General features: G+C 50.5%; 1 protein-coding gene across 1 annotated transcript; it reads left to right on the top strand.

The window, feature by feature from the left end:
* Positions 1-288: 288 nt before the first annotated feature.
* PDYN (prodynorphin) lies at positions 289-12,303 on the top strand (the record flags this gene model as incomplete). The annotated part of the gene is made up of 3 exons (XM_082671562.1): positions 289-417; positions 10,161-10,305; positions 11,674-12,303. Exons 2-3 carry the CDS (start codon positions 10,177-10,179, stop codon positions 12,301-12,303), a joined length of 759 nt encoding a protein of 252 aa, XP_082527688.1. The 5' UTR covers positions 289-417; positions 10,161-10,176.
* Between the last annotated feature and the right edge of the window lie 3,075 nt (positions 12,304-15,378).

Below are 15,378 nucleotides of genomic sequence, written 5' to 3' on the forward strand. Positions count from 1 at the left end.
TGGCCGGATTTCAAGTGACAAACAGCACTACACCCAGAAACCACCCCCTCCCAGCGCGGCTGCCTGCCTCCTCCACACGCTCGGTCACGAAGAGAAGCCTATTGTGCTGGGCCCAGGGAGTTCGAGTTGAAGGGCCCAGGGGTCTGCGTCTCTGACTGCTCTGAGCTACTTTCCCATTGGCTCTGAGCAGCCTGTGCTGAGCAAGGACTGAGCGACAGGGGGAGGTTCTAGTCCATAAAAGCGGGGCTGAGGCACCAGAACTGCCATTCTAAGGGGCTTTGGCTGTGCTCACAGCCACCCCTTTGGCACCTCCTTCTGGACCAGAGTCAGGACCATCCTTGGGTCTTCCGGCCACCTGCAGCCACCACCCTCCCACCTGCTCGGCCAGAAGCTGCCCAGGGACAAAGGGGAGCACAGGTAATAACCAGAGGGTGTTGGAACCCTCTCTCTTGGTTTTATTTATTTTTCCTGATTCTCTGAACCTGGAGAGGGTGGGAGCTTGGGCTGCGGAATTTCCGGTTTGGGTCTGATTATCTGGCAGAGGTAATAAGAGTTATGAGGCTAGTTTACAAAAGCCGTATCAGTTTGAGATGGACTGCTCTTTGGAATTCCCCTCTCTGTACAGCCCTGTCTTAAACAGACGGGTCGCTCCCTCCCAAGAGGACCACTCCCCGGTTTCGGCCGGAGGTGGGGGTCTTCGTTCCCTGAGAGGCTGCCTCCCCATGGTGGTGCCCATGCGAGAACGGGATGCCCTGGGTGGAAGAAGGGAGAGGTTTAGCTAATCAGAGTAATTTTAAAGGTCAGTGATTCTCGCTGGACTTAAGAACAAGAGCTTGGGGACATTAATGAGACGTCAGGGCTCTGGCATTTACCATGTATCCTGTACATCAAGGTACAGCCAGGTTCAGCCTTTTCATTATTTTTGGATCGTGTTTAATCGCTGACAGGGTGCTGCCTTGAGTGGCTTCCTATGATGTAATTTTACACAGAAATGAAGTTTGGGGTTGTTTTGCTGGGAGGGGAATGGGGAGAGAAAGTGGCAACATGCCAGGAGACCCAGGCTTAGCAGGATTTTTCTTGTCAATTTTACTTTGAGAGGACTTGTTGCTTTCATGTAAATTACAGCCAGAGGAGTCAAGGTTAAGCAGGGAGGAAACTCAGATGGGAAAGGCATTTTCTCACCGGTAAAGGTATCCGCATTCAAAGAAAGTATTATAGAATCTCAAAGTTTGATTTGCAAGAAAGGCTGGTGAGCTTCAGGAAAAAAAAGCCTGCTGTGACTCCAAGATTGAATAGTAAATTCTGTGACCTCGTACTTTTTCCTGGGTATCTTTTACCTAGAATCTCTCCAAACTTTACAAACATTCCTTATTAAGCCTCCAAGCTTCCCAAGGAAACGACCTCTTCAGGTTATTGGATCTGATTTCAGTTCCCCTCCCACAGACCGAAAGTCTTCGTTAACGTCTTTCTTCCAAGGGTTGGGAAAATATACCAAGGCTTGTCTTTCTAATTTGACAGGCTTTCCAGTTACGATCCGTTGCAAAAACGTTTCAGAATGTCAATCTGCTTCTCTTTATTTTTTTCCCCTGCTCCCCCTCCCATCGCTGCACCTTCTATCTCTTTTCCCCTCACCTTCTCCCCTCCCTCCCCCCCCACCCCGTCCCACTCCACCTTGCCTTTTGTTCTATTTTTGCAGGTCATTTATCTCCAGGCTTTGAGATCTGCGTGGGGGAGCTGCTGCAGCAGCCCAAGCAGGGCGAGCTGTGCTGCTGGGGGAGGTTGCTGAAGGGATCTCAAGCCCACGGCTTTGCCCCAGATGAGCTAGAGGGTGGCAGGCGAATCCCATGTTTCCGCTACAGCTGGAAGAGGGATACTTCAGAGTCTTCTTAGCAGTACCCAGCACGTTCTAGCAGAGTGGGCAAAGGGACCAGCTCTGGAACTGTTCGAGAAATTTGCCATCCCCTAGACACGCGGGGAGGGTTTAGGCTCTTGAGGAGCGGGGAATTTTCATATAACCTCTGTGTGTCTCATAACACCCGAGACAGTGCTGGGTTCAGGTCCCCGGTCCTACCACTCATTTGCTGTGTGACTGGGGACAGTAGCGCTCCCTGAGCAGTAAGGACAATAACATTCACCTCCTGAGGTTACTGGAGGTTCCCATGGGATACAGTAATAGGCCTGGCATTTAGTAGGTACTCAGGAAATGCTAGTGTGACCGCTCTAGTTTTCACTGTCCAAAGCGGCAGAACTGGAGCCCTCCCCTTCCCCCAACCTATGATAGCATCCTTGATCATCCCACTCCATCATGCTGTGTGCTACGTCCAGGAAATATGATCTAAGGTCTAACATTTCTGTTTGGGGGGCTGGCCCTCCTCTCCCAACCCCACCCCCTTCTCTCCACACCAACAGAAGATTTTATGTCTTCAGCTGCCACCGCAGGATCTCGAAGTCTCTTCTTGATCGATCCTTCCTAACTTCCCCGCCCATGGCCCACCTCTTGGGTCATTCTTGCACAATTATTGTATTTATTAGATGTCTTCCATCTTCTGAGTGGGATCAATAGTTGGTGGCTTGATTCCAACGCATGTCTGAGAAAGTGCAGTCAGCTAGCTGATTATCTCTCACCGTTGTCCCTCATCCCAGCCCATAAATGTTGGTTAATCTCACTGGGTCCGAAAAAGGGCTAAAACGATTTCAGCGAGACAGAGCTGGCCATCATTGTGGCAGGCAGTAAACGTTGCTGGAGACACCCAGGTAAGCCCAGGATCAGGCCCTGGAGATGGAGAGGTGTCCCTGGGTCCTATGAAGTTAGACGTCATTAATCACTCCAGCCGGAGCTCAGATGGAAGCTCCTGGCAGCAGGGTAAAGGCCCAAGGCCACGAGGTACATCTCCTGGCTCTGGAGTCCTCTCCCTGAATCCTTCCAGACATTCTCTTGGCTAGAGTGGTCACTGCAGGCCGCAGGCGTGTTCACCAGGGGGCAATGTGCCCATAGGCATTTGGCCCCTTGGCCTATTACTGGACAGTTTGATTTAACCTGACAAGAGGTTACAAAGCAGTTATTATGTGGTTGGGCCACTGGTCCACCGGCCACTAGAAACACAGGGCAGATCAGAGGGTCGTGGGAGGAGGGAATTGGTGTTTGTGAGTCACATAGTAGGTCAACCTCCTGATCAAGATCCACTTCCTCTCTGCCTTCTCTCCATCCCTCTTCTTTTCCCCTCTCCTCCCCCTTCCCCTTCCTTATACCTTCTCCCTCTCATTCCCATTCGCCCCCTCCCCATCTCTGCTTCTCATGTGTATTTTCTTTTCCCACATGGGCTGTCATCTCACTCTCTGCTTTTCTAGGCGTCTTTATCTCTTTCTCTCCATATGCAACTCTCTGCCATTCTCTTTCCCATTCATCCTCTCTCTCTCTCTCTCTCTCTGTCTTTTCACCTCCATCTCTCTGTCCACTGCTTTTCTCCCCATCTCTTAATCGCATCCCATAACAAAGGGTGGGAGTTCCATAGGAATCTTGCTCTCAAATAACATTCTTTCAAAAATACACTTAATGAACACCGTGACCGTGAATTGCAGGGTGGTCCCCCCCGTCCCCCCAGATTGATCATCCATTCTTTGTTAATGACTCTAAAGGCCTAACAAAAACACTTTTTTCCAGTTTGGGGGGACTCTGTTGGCCAGCCCACTGGAAACCCACAAAGGTGAACTTTATGTATTTTCCAGGGGGGTTTAAGTCCCAGAACAGCCTTGTCTTCAGGACCGTGAACTGGAGTGGGGGGAGCCCAGTGCCTAGAGCTCAGGCTGGTTTGTGGACTAGTCTCAGGCAGACCCTAAGCCTGCTCCCTGTGGCCCGGCCTCTTGGCCCAGTCATCTTGCTTTTCCAAGTCTCTGTTTCCCCATCGAGTAAATGGCTTAGTGCTCAGCCTACCGGATCCTCCTGAGGGGAGGAGGAAGTAGTCATTGAGATACAGGCCCGTCACTGTGCCCTAAACTGGGGCTGTGGCGGACTCAGAATCCCATCTCTGCCACACAGGTGCTCAGGGCCTGGGGCGCTTTGTCACGTGGTCCCCGCTCTTCCACCTGGAAGCTGCCCTGGAGGGTCCACGGGAGGCCCTGGGCCTGGCACAGATCAGCAGCACAGCGCTTGCTGGGGTCACGGCCAGGGTGTGGGAGGTCCCAGTTCTGTCTCCATTTCCCTCCTGACTCATGATGTGACCTTAAACCAGTGACTTCATTTCTACCTTTTCCCATTTCCTCTTCTATCAAATAGGGATAATCATATGCGATAAAGTGCTCAGAGAGGTAATTGCGATGTTAAATCAAGCCATTATTATTCCATGCTGGGTTTTTAAATAAAGATGCTGGCCGCTCCTCGGAGCCCTCCGACTACAATGTAGAAATATCAGGAGGAGGTAAGAGGGCCAGCAGGCCTTTCCCTTTCAAGGAACTCTGGGCCCCTGGTGAAGAAAGGGTCTACAGTGTGTTGGCCTTTAAATGGTGCCGTCCAGGGGTGTCTTAAGGAACCGCGGCCGGGAGGTGATACAAACCCACTGACAGGTGAGAAGACTGAGGCTAGGAGAGGGGGGTGATCCCGCTCTGATTTCCCCAAGAAAATCGGCTTCCACACTGTTAGAGTAATTAGAATGATAAAATGGTTATAAACGTAACAAAAGGGGTCAGCAAACTTTTTCTGTAAAGGACCAGATAGTAAATATTTGGAGTGTTCCGGGCCCTGTGGTCCCCGTTTCAACACTCAGCTGTGCTCTTGTCGCGTGAAAGCAGCCGAGACACTATGTAAACACATGGGACGGGTGTTGTATGACTCAGGGTTCTGCAGAGAAACAGAAACAATGGGATGTGTACCTATAAAGACTGGATCTAAGGATTGGATCATGGAGGCTGGGGAGTCCAAAATGCTCTTTCCCCTGAGGGGAGAAGCACCCTCCCCTCCTCCCGCACCAGCCTCTCTCACTGGGCTGTCACGATGTGCCTCTAGGTAGTGGCTGAGGAAACGCTTCCTAAACCTGCAAGTGGAGAGGTTTTTCTCTGGGGGTGGGGGGGGGTTTAGGAGGCTCCTTCACCGTAGGCCACACAAGCCCCCTACCCTGGCCCCTCCCCGGGGTTTGCGCACTGACTCACTGCCCCTGGAGCTCACCCAGCAAGCTCCCTTCCGCGTCCTACACAGAGATCAACAGCAAAGTTCCTTTTCTCCTGGCTCCTGCCAAGTCAGGGACCATGAGCCAGCAGGGCTATCTCTCGTGTACAACTTCCAAGCTAATCCCCACAGCAAAGGCGAAAACTCTCCCCCCAACCCCCACCCCGGGGCTCATCTGACGTTGCTCAATAATTTGTTTATCCTACGCAAGGAAGGAAACAGGATGGCTTAGGAAAACCGCAGGGCTGATGTGTCTCTGTTAGAGACCGGGTAGATCCATTTGGAGGCCTAACTCTCCCACTTAACAAGCCAAGTGGACTTGAGCAAGCAACTTCTCCTCTCCCAGCCTCAGTCTTGTCCCTGTACGATGGGTATGAAAACATTCACCTCTGGGTGTCTGTTGTTGTGAGGGTTAGAATAATACGTGTAAAGCGGTAACGGACAGCCTGGCAAGGAGGAGGCTCTGTTATTGGATTGATGTGACCATGGATACAGAGCTCTCAGCCCCAGCCTGCAGTAGGCCGTCCACACAGTTAATTCGTTCAACTCCTTTTGCTTCCCCTCGGTTGCAGGCCCTGTATTATCACTCCATTTCGCCTCTTTCTTTTCCCATCTCCTGTAGCCCAAGTAAGGTTGGAATGGAGCCCCCATGCTCCTGTCTGTTTCCTTCTCTCTGCCCACCCCCACCCCCCGCCCCAATGCCTTCGCTCTTTCTGTGTCTCCCCCCTTCATGGCCCTCCCGCACTCACTTTCTCTCCTCTGCCTCTGTGTCTCCACTTTAGTCTCTCTTCCTCCCTCTCTCCCTCTGCCTCTCGCTGGCTGCTCTGTCTTTGACTGGTTTTCACTTCCTCCCTGTCCCTCTCCCCCCACCACCCCCTTATTTCACTCTCTAGGTCTGGTTTTCCCCTCCCTCCTGTCTCCCCTTTCCTATCTGCCTCTTCTCTTTCCTCCCCTCACCCACTCCATGGTTTCTTTAACATTTGCCAATTTCTTTAGCAGGTGTTGGTTTTAGATGCCCTGCAGACCTGTGAGATTTCTCTGGGGGCACAAAAGTATGAGCCAGAAAAATTCTAAGGGGCTTCCTGAGAGGTCCAGGGTTGCCTGGTTATTCACTCAACACATGCTTGTGGAGCTCTTGTTTCTGTTCTAACCTTGCATTCGGTGCTAGGGACACCATTCGTTCAGTCATTCATTCATCAATCACTCAAACTTCCTTAGTTTTCCCATCACTCTAGAATGAAATGCAAGCTCCACCTTGGCCTGCAAGGGCTGACACCATCCGGCCTCTGCCCACGTCTCCTCTCTTGTGCTCCCTCATCCCTCTGGCCTACTGGTCATCTTTAAACACACATACTCTTTCACCTCAGGGACTCTGCACTTACCAAGTCCGAGCTGGCAGGAGCCTCAGAAAGCGGCAATTATGTGATAGACAGAGAGCTGTGCGCGCTCAAAAGAGGAGCCTAATCCAGACAGGATTCCTGAAGGAGGCCACCGAGACTGAGTTTTGAAGAACAATGAGGGTTAGCCAGGCCAGAGGGAGAGCAGAGAGGATGGGCGGCATGAGAAAGGCGCTCCATGTGCCAAAGTTTGGGCCAATGGGGCACAGGGGGCATTCGTTGTAGAACTGCAGGAGGTTTGGTCAGGTCCAGGTCAGACGGAGCTCACATCCAGTCTGGGTGCTGTGCCCTTGCTGGGATTCCTTGTTCAGATGATGTAACCTCTCTGTGCCTCCATTTCCTCACTGCAGAGTGGGGAGAATATCAGTCCCAGCCTTTGGGCGTTGCTACGAGGACCCCTTGCATTGAGATATGAACAGGTCTCAACACAGGGCCGTGCACACAGTGAGCCAGGTCGATGGCAGCTCTCCTCGGTAGGAAAGCCCTGGAGGGCCTGGCTCGGGGGGATGGAGAACTCGGACACAGGGCAGGGTGCAGTCACACTGTCATTCAGAACTGTCCTCTGGCTGCTTGTGTGGAGGGTGTCTCAGGGGCAAAATTGGAGGCGGCTCTGGAGCCAGGAGGGAGGAGCTGGAGGCTGGGGAGGAGGTGCATTGAAGGGACTGGGGCTGTACCGGATGGTTAGAAAGGTGGGCTTTGGGGCTCTGGAGCCAGACTGCCTGGGGGCAAATCCCAGCTTTGCTGCTTACTAGCTCTAGAGTCTTTGCAGGTGTCTTATCTCAGTTTCCTCATCTGTGAAGTGGGCATGACAACAGTACCCACTCCACACAGTTGCCGTGAGTATAAATGAGTTCCTTCATGAGAATCACTCAGGACAGCCTGAGTGCTCACCAACCATCAGATCAGCTAGAACTATCATTATTAAATATAAAGGAAATGGATGAAAAGAAAGGATGCTGACACTGTATTTGCCTGGGACAATGAGATCTCAAATCGAGCTTCCTACTGTAGCAGCCAAGCTGGGCGGGAAGCTTTAGGCCAGGAGTTAGAGGGTGGTGATGCTGCCCCTCCCCAGTGGATGAGCAAGACCTTGCTAACCTTGTACCAGGCCAGCCCAGCCCAGCCATCACTGATAGGAGAGAAAACATGAGCTGCCGGCTTTGTATCTGCACATAAATGGCACAGCTCACTGGCCTGGAACCCAAATCCGCTCAGCAGTTGACAGAGCGTGAGAGAAACTTGAGGAAGGAGAGAGGCGTGGATGGACACAGGTCCAGCTCCCCGAGGTTTCTTCTCTGAGCTTCTCTGCTTAGGGGAGCAGACCTAGCCCAGCCTCAAGAGAGGCAGAAGAGCCTTTAACTGCTGTGTGACCTCAGGAGATTCACCAGTCCTCTCTGAGCACCAGCTTTCTCATCTACCAAGTGGGGATAATGATGCCCACCTCTCACAGATGGCAGATGGGTTGAGAATAATATACAAGTAACAGCTCTGTGCATGGGGCCTTCTGGGCCTCACGGAGGGTTCAGCTGCTAGAGAATCAAAGTGGTTCTAGAAATTGTAGTCATGTATGGGCACATGTGTGGGGAGTCCAAAAGATTGTGCCTGCACACCAGCTTCACCACTCACGGGGGTGCATGGGGAATTCACTGAACCGAAAGTGTCCTCCTCAACGGGGAGGAATGAATGAGATGACAGACACGGGGGCTCAGTCAAGGCCTGAAGCACAGTAGGGGCTCCATCAATGGTGCCTGGGCTCCTGTCAGGCATGCTTTGGAGGGGAACCTACTGTGTGCTCTGAGACTAGCTCTGAGCTATGGCATGGGGCCCTGGGGCCATGGGCGGAGTCTTCTAACCCCCCTCATCACCTGAGGAAACAGGGCAGTGTGCAGGAAGGGGAACTAGGAGAGGGGAGGGAGGACAGCCGTACCTGAGAGCAGCGATGGAGGCTGCAGACTACAGGGACCAGGGTGGGGAGAGAGTGGCAGCCATGCCCGGGTGGTGTCTCGGGGAAACTGCCCATTCCCAGTTGGGAGTTCTTCACTGTGCCCCCATTTGACAGCATCTTGATATTTGGATTATAAGGAGCTAGGTATGAAAGGGACAGCTTTTAATAGACTCTTTGTGAAGCATTAATTCATCTGCCTAGGATTTATTGAGGGCCTACTATATGCTGGTCTGGTTTGTGGGTGCTGGTTACAGTGGGACTATGCCAGTTAGGGTCTGTGCTCACAGGGAGCTAATATTCTAGTGGGGAGACGATAATAAACAACAACAACGACAAGCATCAAACGGTAGGACAGTCTGAGATGGTGAGTGTTCTGATGCAAAGAAAGCACGGGGATGCGAGAGAGACCCAGTAAGCTGTGCTAAACGCAGGGGTCAGCAAATACCTCCCTGGTGATGGGACACTGAATTCATTCAGTTACAAGAAGGAGTGAGCCATGTGGAAATCTGAGGCCACAGTACCACAGATGGAGAAACAGGAAGTGCAAAGGTCCTGAGGTAGGGGAAAGCCTGGCATGTTTGAGGAACACAGAGAAAGTATTTCAGAGATGAAAACAAGACACAGCTCCTGCCTTCATGAAACCAAAGTCTGAAGACTTACATAGGTAACTACCAAGTAGTGGACTATTTTAATGGAGGAGGCACTAGTTTCTGGGATAATACCAAGGGGGAACATCATTTCCAGCCTAGGAGATCAGGGAAAGCTGCCTGGAGGAGGTAATATCTACTCTAGGACCTAAACAAGAGGTAACAGAAGAGGAGAGCAGGGTTTTCCAGGAAGAGGGACTAGCATGCAAAGGGCCAGAGGTGGGACAGGCGCTGATCCATTCATTAGGGGAATTATAGGTAGCTGGATGTGGTCGGAACCCAGAGCTGAAGACTTGGGTGTAGGGATGGAATTGAGGGTGTCCCTGACATTTAGGAGAAGGGCCAGACCTGACCCAGCCCAATGGGTCTGATCCCAGCATTGATATGCTGAGAAAGGCATTTCAAGGTGGGCAGGAGGGACCAGAGAAGGACCTGGAGGCAGGGGGCCAGCATGGAGACAGGTGAAGGTGGAGCTATGGCTGGAGTAAGGAGAAGTGCTGGGGTGGGAAAGGTCCACAGCAGAAAGGACTGAGCTGGGGACAGCTTGGGGAGCAGGGGAAAAGGGAAGGGGACGGAAACCTCAGAGAACACAGAAAAGCAGATAGCCTCGTGTCTACTGGCAGGTGCATGGGCAGAGTGGGTTGATGCCTGACAGATCTTTGTCTACTTCCTAGCTGCGGTAGCGATCACTTCCCCTCCCTGAGCCTCAACTTTCCCATCTGTTTAATAGCACAGCCCACATTAAGAGTTGTTGTGCAGATTGAATGTGAACACATAGGAAAGCTCCTAGCACGTTGCAGGGACTCAGCACGTGTTAGTCCCCTTCTTTGGCCGTTGGCCTTGGGTACCCACTGCTCCTCCCTGGACCTCTGTTGTCTTGACTGTCCCACTGTAACAAGAACGACTGCCTTGCAGTGCAGCGCTGCCAGCAGGAGCTGGCTTTGCAGGCTCAGGACACACCCCACAGAGTAGGCAATCACAGATTTCATTTCCTCTTTCTCCCTCTCCGGCAGGAAGAGCCAAGACAGAATGGCGTGGCAGGGGCTGCTGCTGGCTGCCTGCCTCCTTGCGCTCCCCTCCGCCACAGCAGACTGCCTGTCCCGGTGCTCCTTGTGTGTTGTGAAGACCCAGGATGGGCCCAAACCCATCAACTCCCTGGTGAGTTTCAGGGACTCCTGTGAGTTTCCACAGATGGAAGGGACCATCTGTGTGTGGAGTCCAGAGAGGGAAGGTAGCAGGCCTGGGCAGCTGTGAGCCTGTCCTATAGACTCATCCCATCTGTGCAAGGCATGTCCTGCCATGGTCAGCCTCGGTGCCAGCGACTTTGTTTTCCAGCCTCCTGTCCCCACCCCAGATCTTACCACCATGGGTTCACTCAGGTTTGGGACTCAGGTTTCCAGGGAGCCTGTTGCCTGGTAACAAGGAGTGTCATTTATGAGGTGGTGCTGACTTTGGGAGTCAGCAGCCCTAGATGAACTTTTCAGAGCTTCTCACCACCAGGCCGATAGGCACCTCCAGATCTAGTCACTCGCAGGGAAGGAGCTCTTTTCACCACCCCTAGATGCCAGGATCTGGTTGTCAGGATCCGAGCCTGACTCCTCTCCTGGGGCTTTAGCATCTCTTGGCTGGCCTTGCTGGCTTTACTGTGAGTCAAACTTCTCCCTGTGCCTCTCCCATGACAACAGACAAGCTAGAGTAGAGGTACATGGGTGTGGTGGACAGAATGTGAGCTTTAGTTCTGCCAATTCTAGTTCCATGACCCTGGAACCCCCTCTCTGAGCCTTAGTTTCCTCATCTGCAAAATGGGGGTGATTCCATGAACTGAGGATGCAAAGTATTGAATATACAATTCTAGCCACTCTTTACTAGGATGCATACAGTGCACCAGGTGCTGCCCATATATGATCTCAAAAGAGCCCAGTGGTTAAACATGGTGATTCGTGGCATTAGAACCTGGGTCCAAGTGCCAGTACTGTCTAGTATTGTCCTTGTGGTCATTGTTATCATCATCACCATCATCACGTTTAACTCCTCCCTACTGCTATGAAGTAGATACTATCATCCCTCCAGGTTTGATGAACCCTTAAACATCCCCTCATATGTGTTCTTTCCACCATTCTGCATTGCTTCTGATCCCCTCTATAAGGTGATTGCAGCATCCTTCACACCTAGGAAAGGTTGGGAGAACCAACTATTCCCTCTGGAGTCAGAAGTGGAAGATTATGGGTGAGCACGGCAGAGTGCTATGGGAAGATCTTATCTCCAGTTTTGGCAATGTCACCTGTAGCCAGGTGCCCTTGGGAAAGCTGTTGCACCTCTCCACGTCTGTTTCTTCTTCCTCCACATGAGCGCAAAGTCACCTACCTCTGTGTACCACTGGGAGCATTAAAGTGGGCAGCCCGGGGCTTAGTTGTGGTTTTTTAATTTTCTCAGACCTGGACAGGGGACTCTCTGGGGCAGGGGCTTGTAGTTTGACGGTTTGATGGTGGTGGTATTACCACTGTGGTCTTTTGGGGTCTTTTTCAGATTTGCTCCCTGGAATGCCAGGCCGCCCTGCAGCCCGCTGAGGAGTGGGAGAGGTGCCAGGGCCTTCTGTCTTCCCTCACTCCCTTCACCCTCGGGCTTAATGGCAAGGGAGACTCGGAGAGCAAGGCAGCTTTGGAAGAGCCCTACAGTGAGCTGGCGAAGCATGCGGGGCCCTCCTGGAAGGAACTGGAGAAAAACAGGCTCCTTCTCAGAACCCCAGCGGAGGAGAATGGTCTAAGCAGCAGCCTGGCGGAGAAGCTCAGGGGTCTCTCTGGCAGGTTGGGGGAGGAAGCAGAGTCTGAGCTGACTGGGGGGGCCCAGCCGAATGATGGTGCCATGGAGGCTGGAACACTGGATTCCGATGAGGAGGACCCCAAGGAGCAGGTCAAACGTTACGGGGGCTTTTTGCGCAAATACCCCAAAAGGAGCTCAGAGGTGGCTGGAGATGGGGATAAGGTGGGCCATGAGGACCTGTACAAGCGCTATGGGGGATTCTTACGACGCATCCGTCCCAAGCTCAAGTGGGACAACCAGAAGCGCTATGGCGGTTTTCTCCGGCGCCAGTTCAAGGTGGTTACTCGGTCTCAGGAAGACCCCAATGCCTATTACGAAGAGCTTTTTGATGTGTAAACACCTCTCCATCGTGGAGTTGATTCAGGAGCTTCCCGTAATGCCCTTCCAGATTGGAGTGAACGCATTCATCTGCCCCTATAGCCCCCATCCCTACGCTCAGTTCAGCATTGTCTATAAGACATCCAAACCTAGCCTGCCTCTCTTCTGCCTGGGTGCAGTGTTTGTCTGGGTCAGTGAGGCGGGAGGATGGAGGTTCCCCTCTCCAATAGGCTTAGCGCTTGGCTCCAGCCCTACAACTCTAAAACTACCACCACCACCAGCTTTTGGTATCAATCCCATTCACGTGACTCTCCAACTCCAGGAATCCAGACTGACCTCTTGATCTCTCTGGATCTATGATCAGGCATTCTGACCAATGCCCCTCTCAGAAGAAAAACGAGCATTCCCCCTCTCATGCAGATATATTCATTTATATAGTATATGCATGTATCATAAAACATACAAAAGGTAGAAATTTAAAACAAGATAGATAAATAAAAATCCTAACATTTTATTCTCAGACCTCAAAAGATCTCCCTACAATGGAGACCATGCTTTAGGTAAAAAGCTTAAACATTGCCTTTTATTGGAGCAGGTATTCCTACACTAGAGAGTTCGGGCTCCCAGTGGGTTAAATGTTCAGTTATTGTACTCTGAGTTCACATTGTTTAGAAACACACCTTTTGAGAACCCAGTTCCTGAGCTCCAGTCCATGTTGGTACGCTGGACAGCGTCCAACTTCTCACAGGAGAGGAAGGGAGTGAAAATCCCTTTCGGAAAATGTTAATGAGAGCAGCTCGCCTTCTGAATGCTGAAATGATCAAGGAGGGGAGCGAGGCAAACCAATTTGTTCTGTGCAACATACTCAAAATGTGGACCAGTTCCCTCATCCCTCATTAAACAAATTAAACTGATCGGTATCACACTCCAACCCCAGGATGAACCGACGCTGAGTCAAGTTGATGAGGTTAAGCACAGCCGTGTTCTTGAGGAGCTGAATCAGCCTCCAAGAGTCCAAGCCATCTGGACAAACATATGCATTGGGCCTTGGGTCAGGGAATCCAGAAGCAACAGCTAGAAAGAGGAAGAGGCCCTCTTTAGCTCCCCTGGTGATTCTTTCCTCTTAATGCCTTGGAATAAAACTAGAAAGAGGAATGAAATGATTAAATGCTTGAGGACAAATGAGTTCCCTTGATTCAAATAACCCAGAAGCAGAGGCAGGGACCTTAATCTAAGTCCTCTTCTCTGTCTCTCTGCCTTTCTCTGTCTCTGTCTGTCTCTCAAATCTCTCAATCTCTCTCTCCCTCGCTCCCTCCCTCCCTTTCTCTCTTTTTCTCCCTCTTGTCCCCAGGCACTGTGGTTTGGTTTGTGGATCCAGGAAGCTGGTCTGGATGGGGAGGAAATGAACATGAGTTTGGTTATTTTGTATAAGATGCTACTGAGCACACCTCTTCATGCACAACCCTCACCTCTCATGATGTTCTGAAATGTATAGATTGTTTTCAAGTTACTTTGTGTGCTTTTCAACAACCCACTTTTGCAATTTACTTGGAATTTCCTTAGTCCTTAGCAAGCCTGTGGTATTTCCAACTCCTCCAGTACAATAAATAAAAGAAAGACGCTGATGTGTGTGTGTGTGTGTGTGTGTGTGTGCGTGCGCGTGCACGTGCACCTTAGTGCCCAAGAGTGATAAGACCTTTTGCAGAAAAGAGAGCTGGGGAATGAAAAAATATACATACACACACATTCAAGTCAGAAAACTAAATGAGGATAAAAGAAAGAGCACAAACTTAGGGTGCCATAGCCCTAAAGTTTGTTGAAAAGTTGAAAATCTGTTTGACCTTGAGTAAGTCATTTGACCTCTCTGAGCCTTTGTTCCCTCCTCTGTAGACTAAAGGTGAACAATACCAATTTTTTAAGGTGGCCGTGGGGGTTAGGTGCGATCAAATATGCAAAGCTCCTAGGACATAGTGAGCACTCAGTAAATGAGAGTTTTCTTTCTTACATTGTTTTAAGGAACAGTGACAAAGCGCAAGCATCCAGCAACACAGTGGGGAAAGGAAAGAGGGGTGCTGTCTCCTATGCTGGCTGAACAGGCAGGAGGGACAAGTGTTTCCAGACAAGGGGGAGTGTGCTAGGGATGAAGAATACTCTAGAGAATGGGTGGCACAGTGTCCTTCACTAAAATGACATCTTTCTTTAAATGGCATAGATGTCTTTAAGTAGAGCTAGAAGATTCAGTGGCTACAGACCTCATGGCTTCCACTTGGACACTGGCTTTCTTAGTGACTTCATAGAAAATACAGAGTCAGGGAGACCTCATTCATTCCCTCATTCATTCAACAAAGTAATTGATTCAACAAAGTAATTTTGCCAGGTGCTGGAGGTACAGGAAAATAAGATGGATAAGGTCTCAGCACTTATGGAATTTACAGCCTAGTGGGGGAGACAGAAAAGAAACAAGTAAACAAATATAAATATAAAATTAAAAATAAATTTAAATGAAATTTAAAATATTGGTAATTGTTGTAAAGGAAACAATTGGGATTTGGTAATAATGGATAACATGGGTAGGGGAGGAATCTCCCTAAGGTATTCAGGAAATCCTTCTCAAGGAATATTCCATCCTTGATAGTCATAGGATCAAGTTGGAAGGAACCTAAGGTTGGGATTATCTCCTCCAACGACCTACCCTGTGCCAAAATTGACACATTGATAAGAAATTTCAGTCTGCTCGAACACTTTCATTGACTTAGACTTTACAACATATTGCTACTGCTAATGATTCCATACTGGAAAGTTCCATCTTTATCTTGGGTTAAAATTTAGGTTTCTGTCAGTTTTACCCATTGGGTCCTGATTCTGCTGTCTGCTAGCCCAGGAGATTCTCTAAGGAAGGCTTTTCTATTACTTGCAAACACAGGGCTCCTAACCATCTCAAATAGGTTAAAGAAGCAAAGGAAAAACAAAAAAGGGGAATTTGTCGGCTCACACAAAAGAAAGAGACAGGATCTTTAGCTTCAGGTAGAGCTTGATCCAGGGGCTCCATAAGGACACTAACACCTCTACTCTCCTCTGTGTTGGACATGCTTT

Source organism: Grampus griseus, assembly GCF_964374135.1.
Source record: "Grampus griseus genome assembly, chromosome: 14".
Classification (NCBI taxonomy): Eukaryota; Metazoa; Chordata; class Mammalia; order Artiodactyla; family Delphinidae; genus Grampus; species Grampus griseus.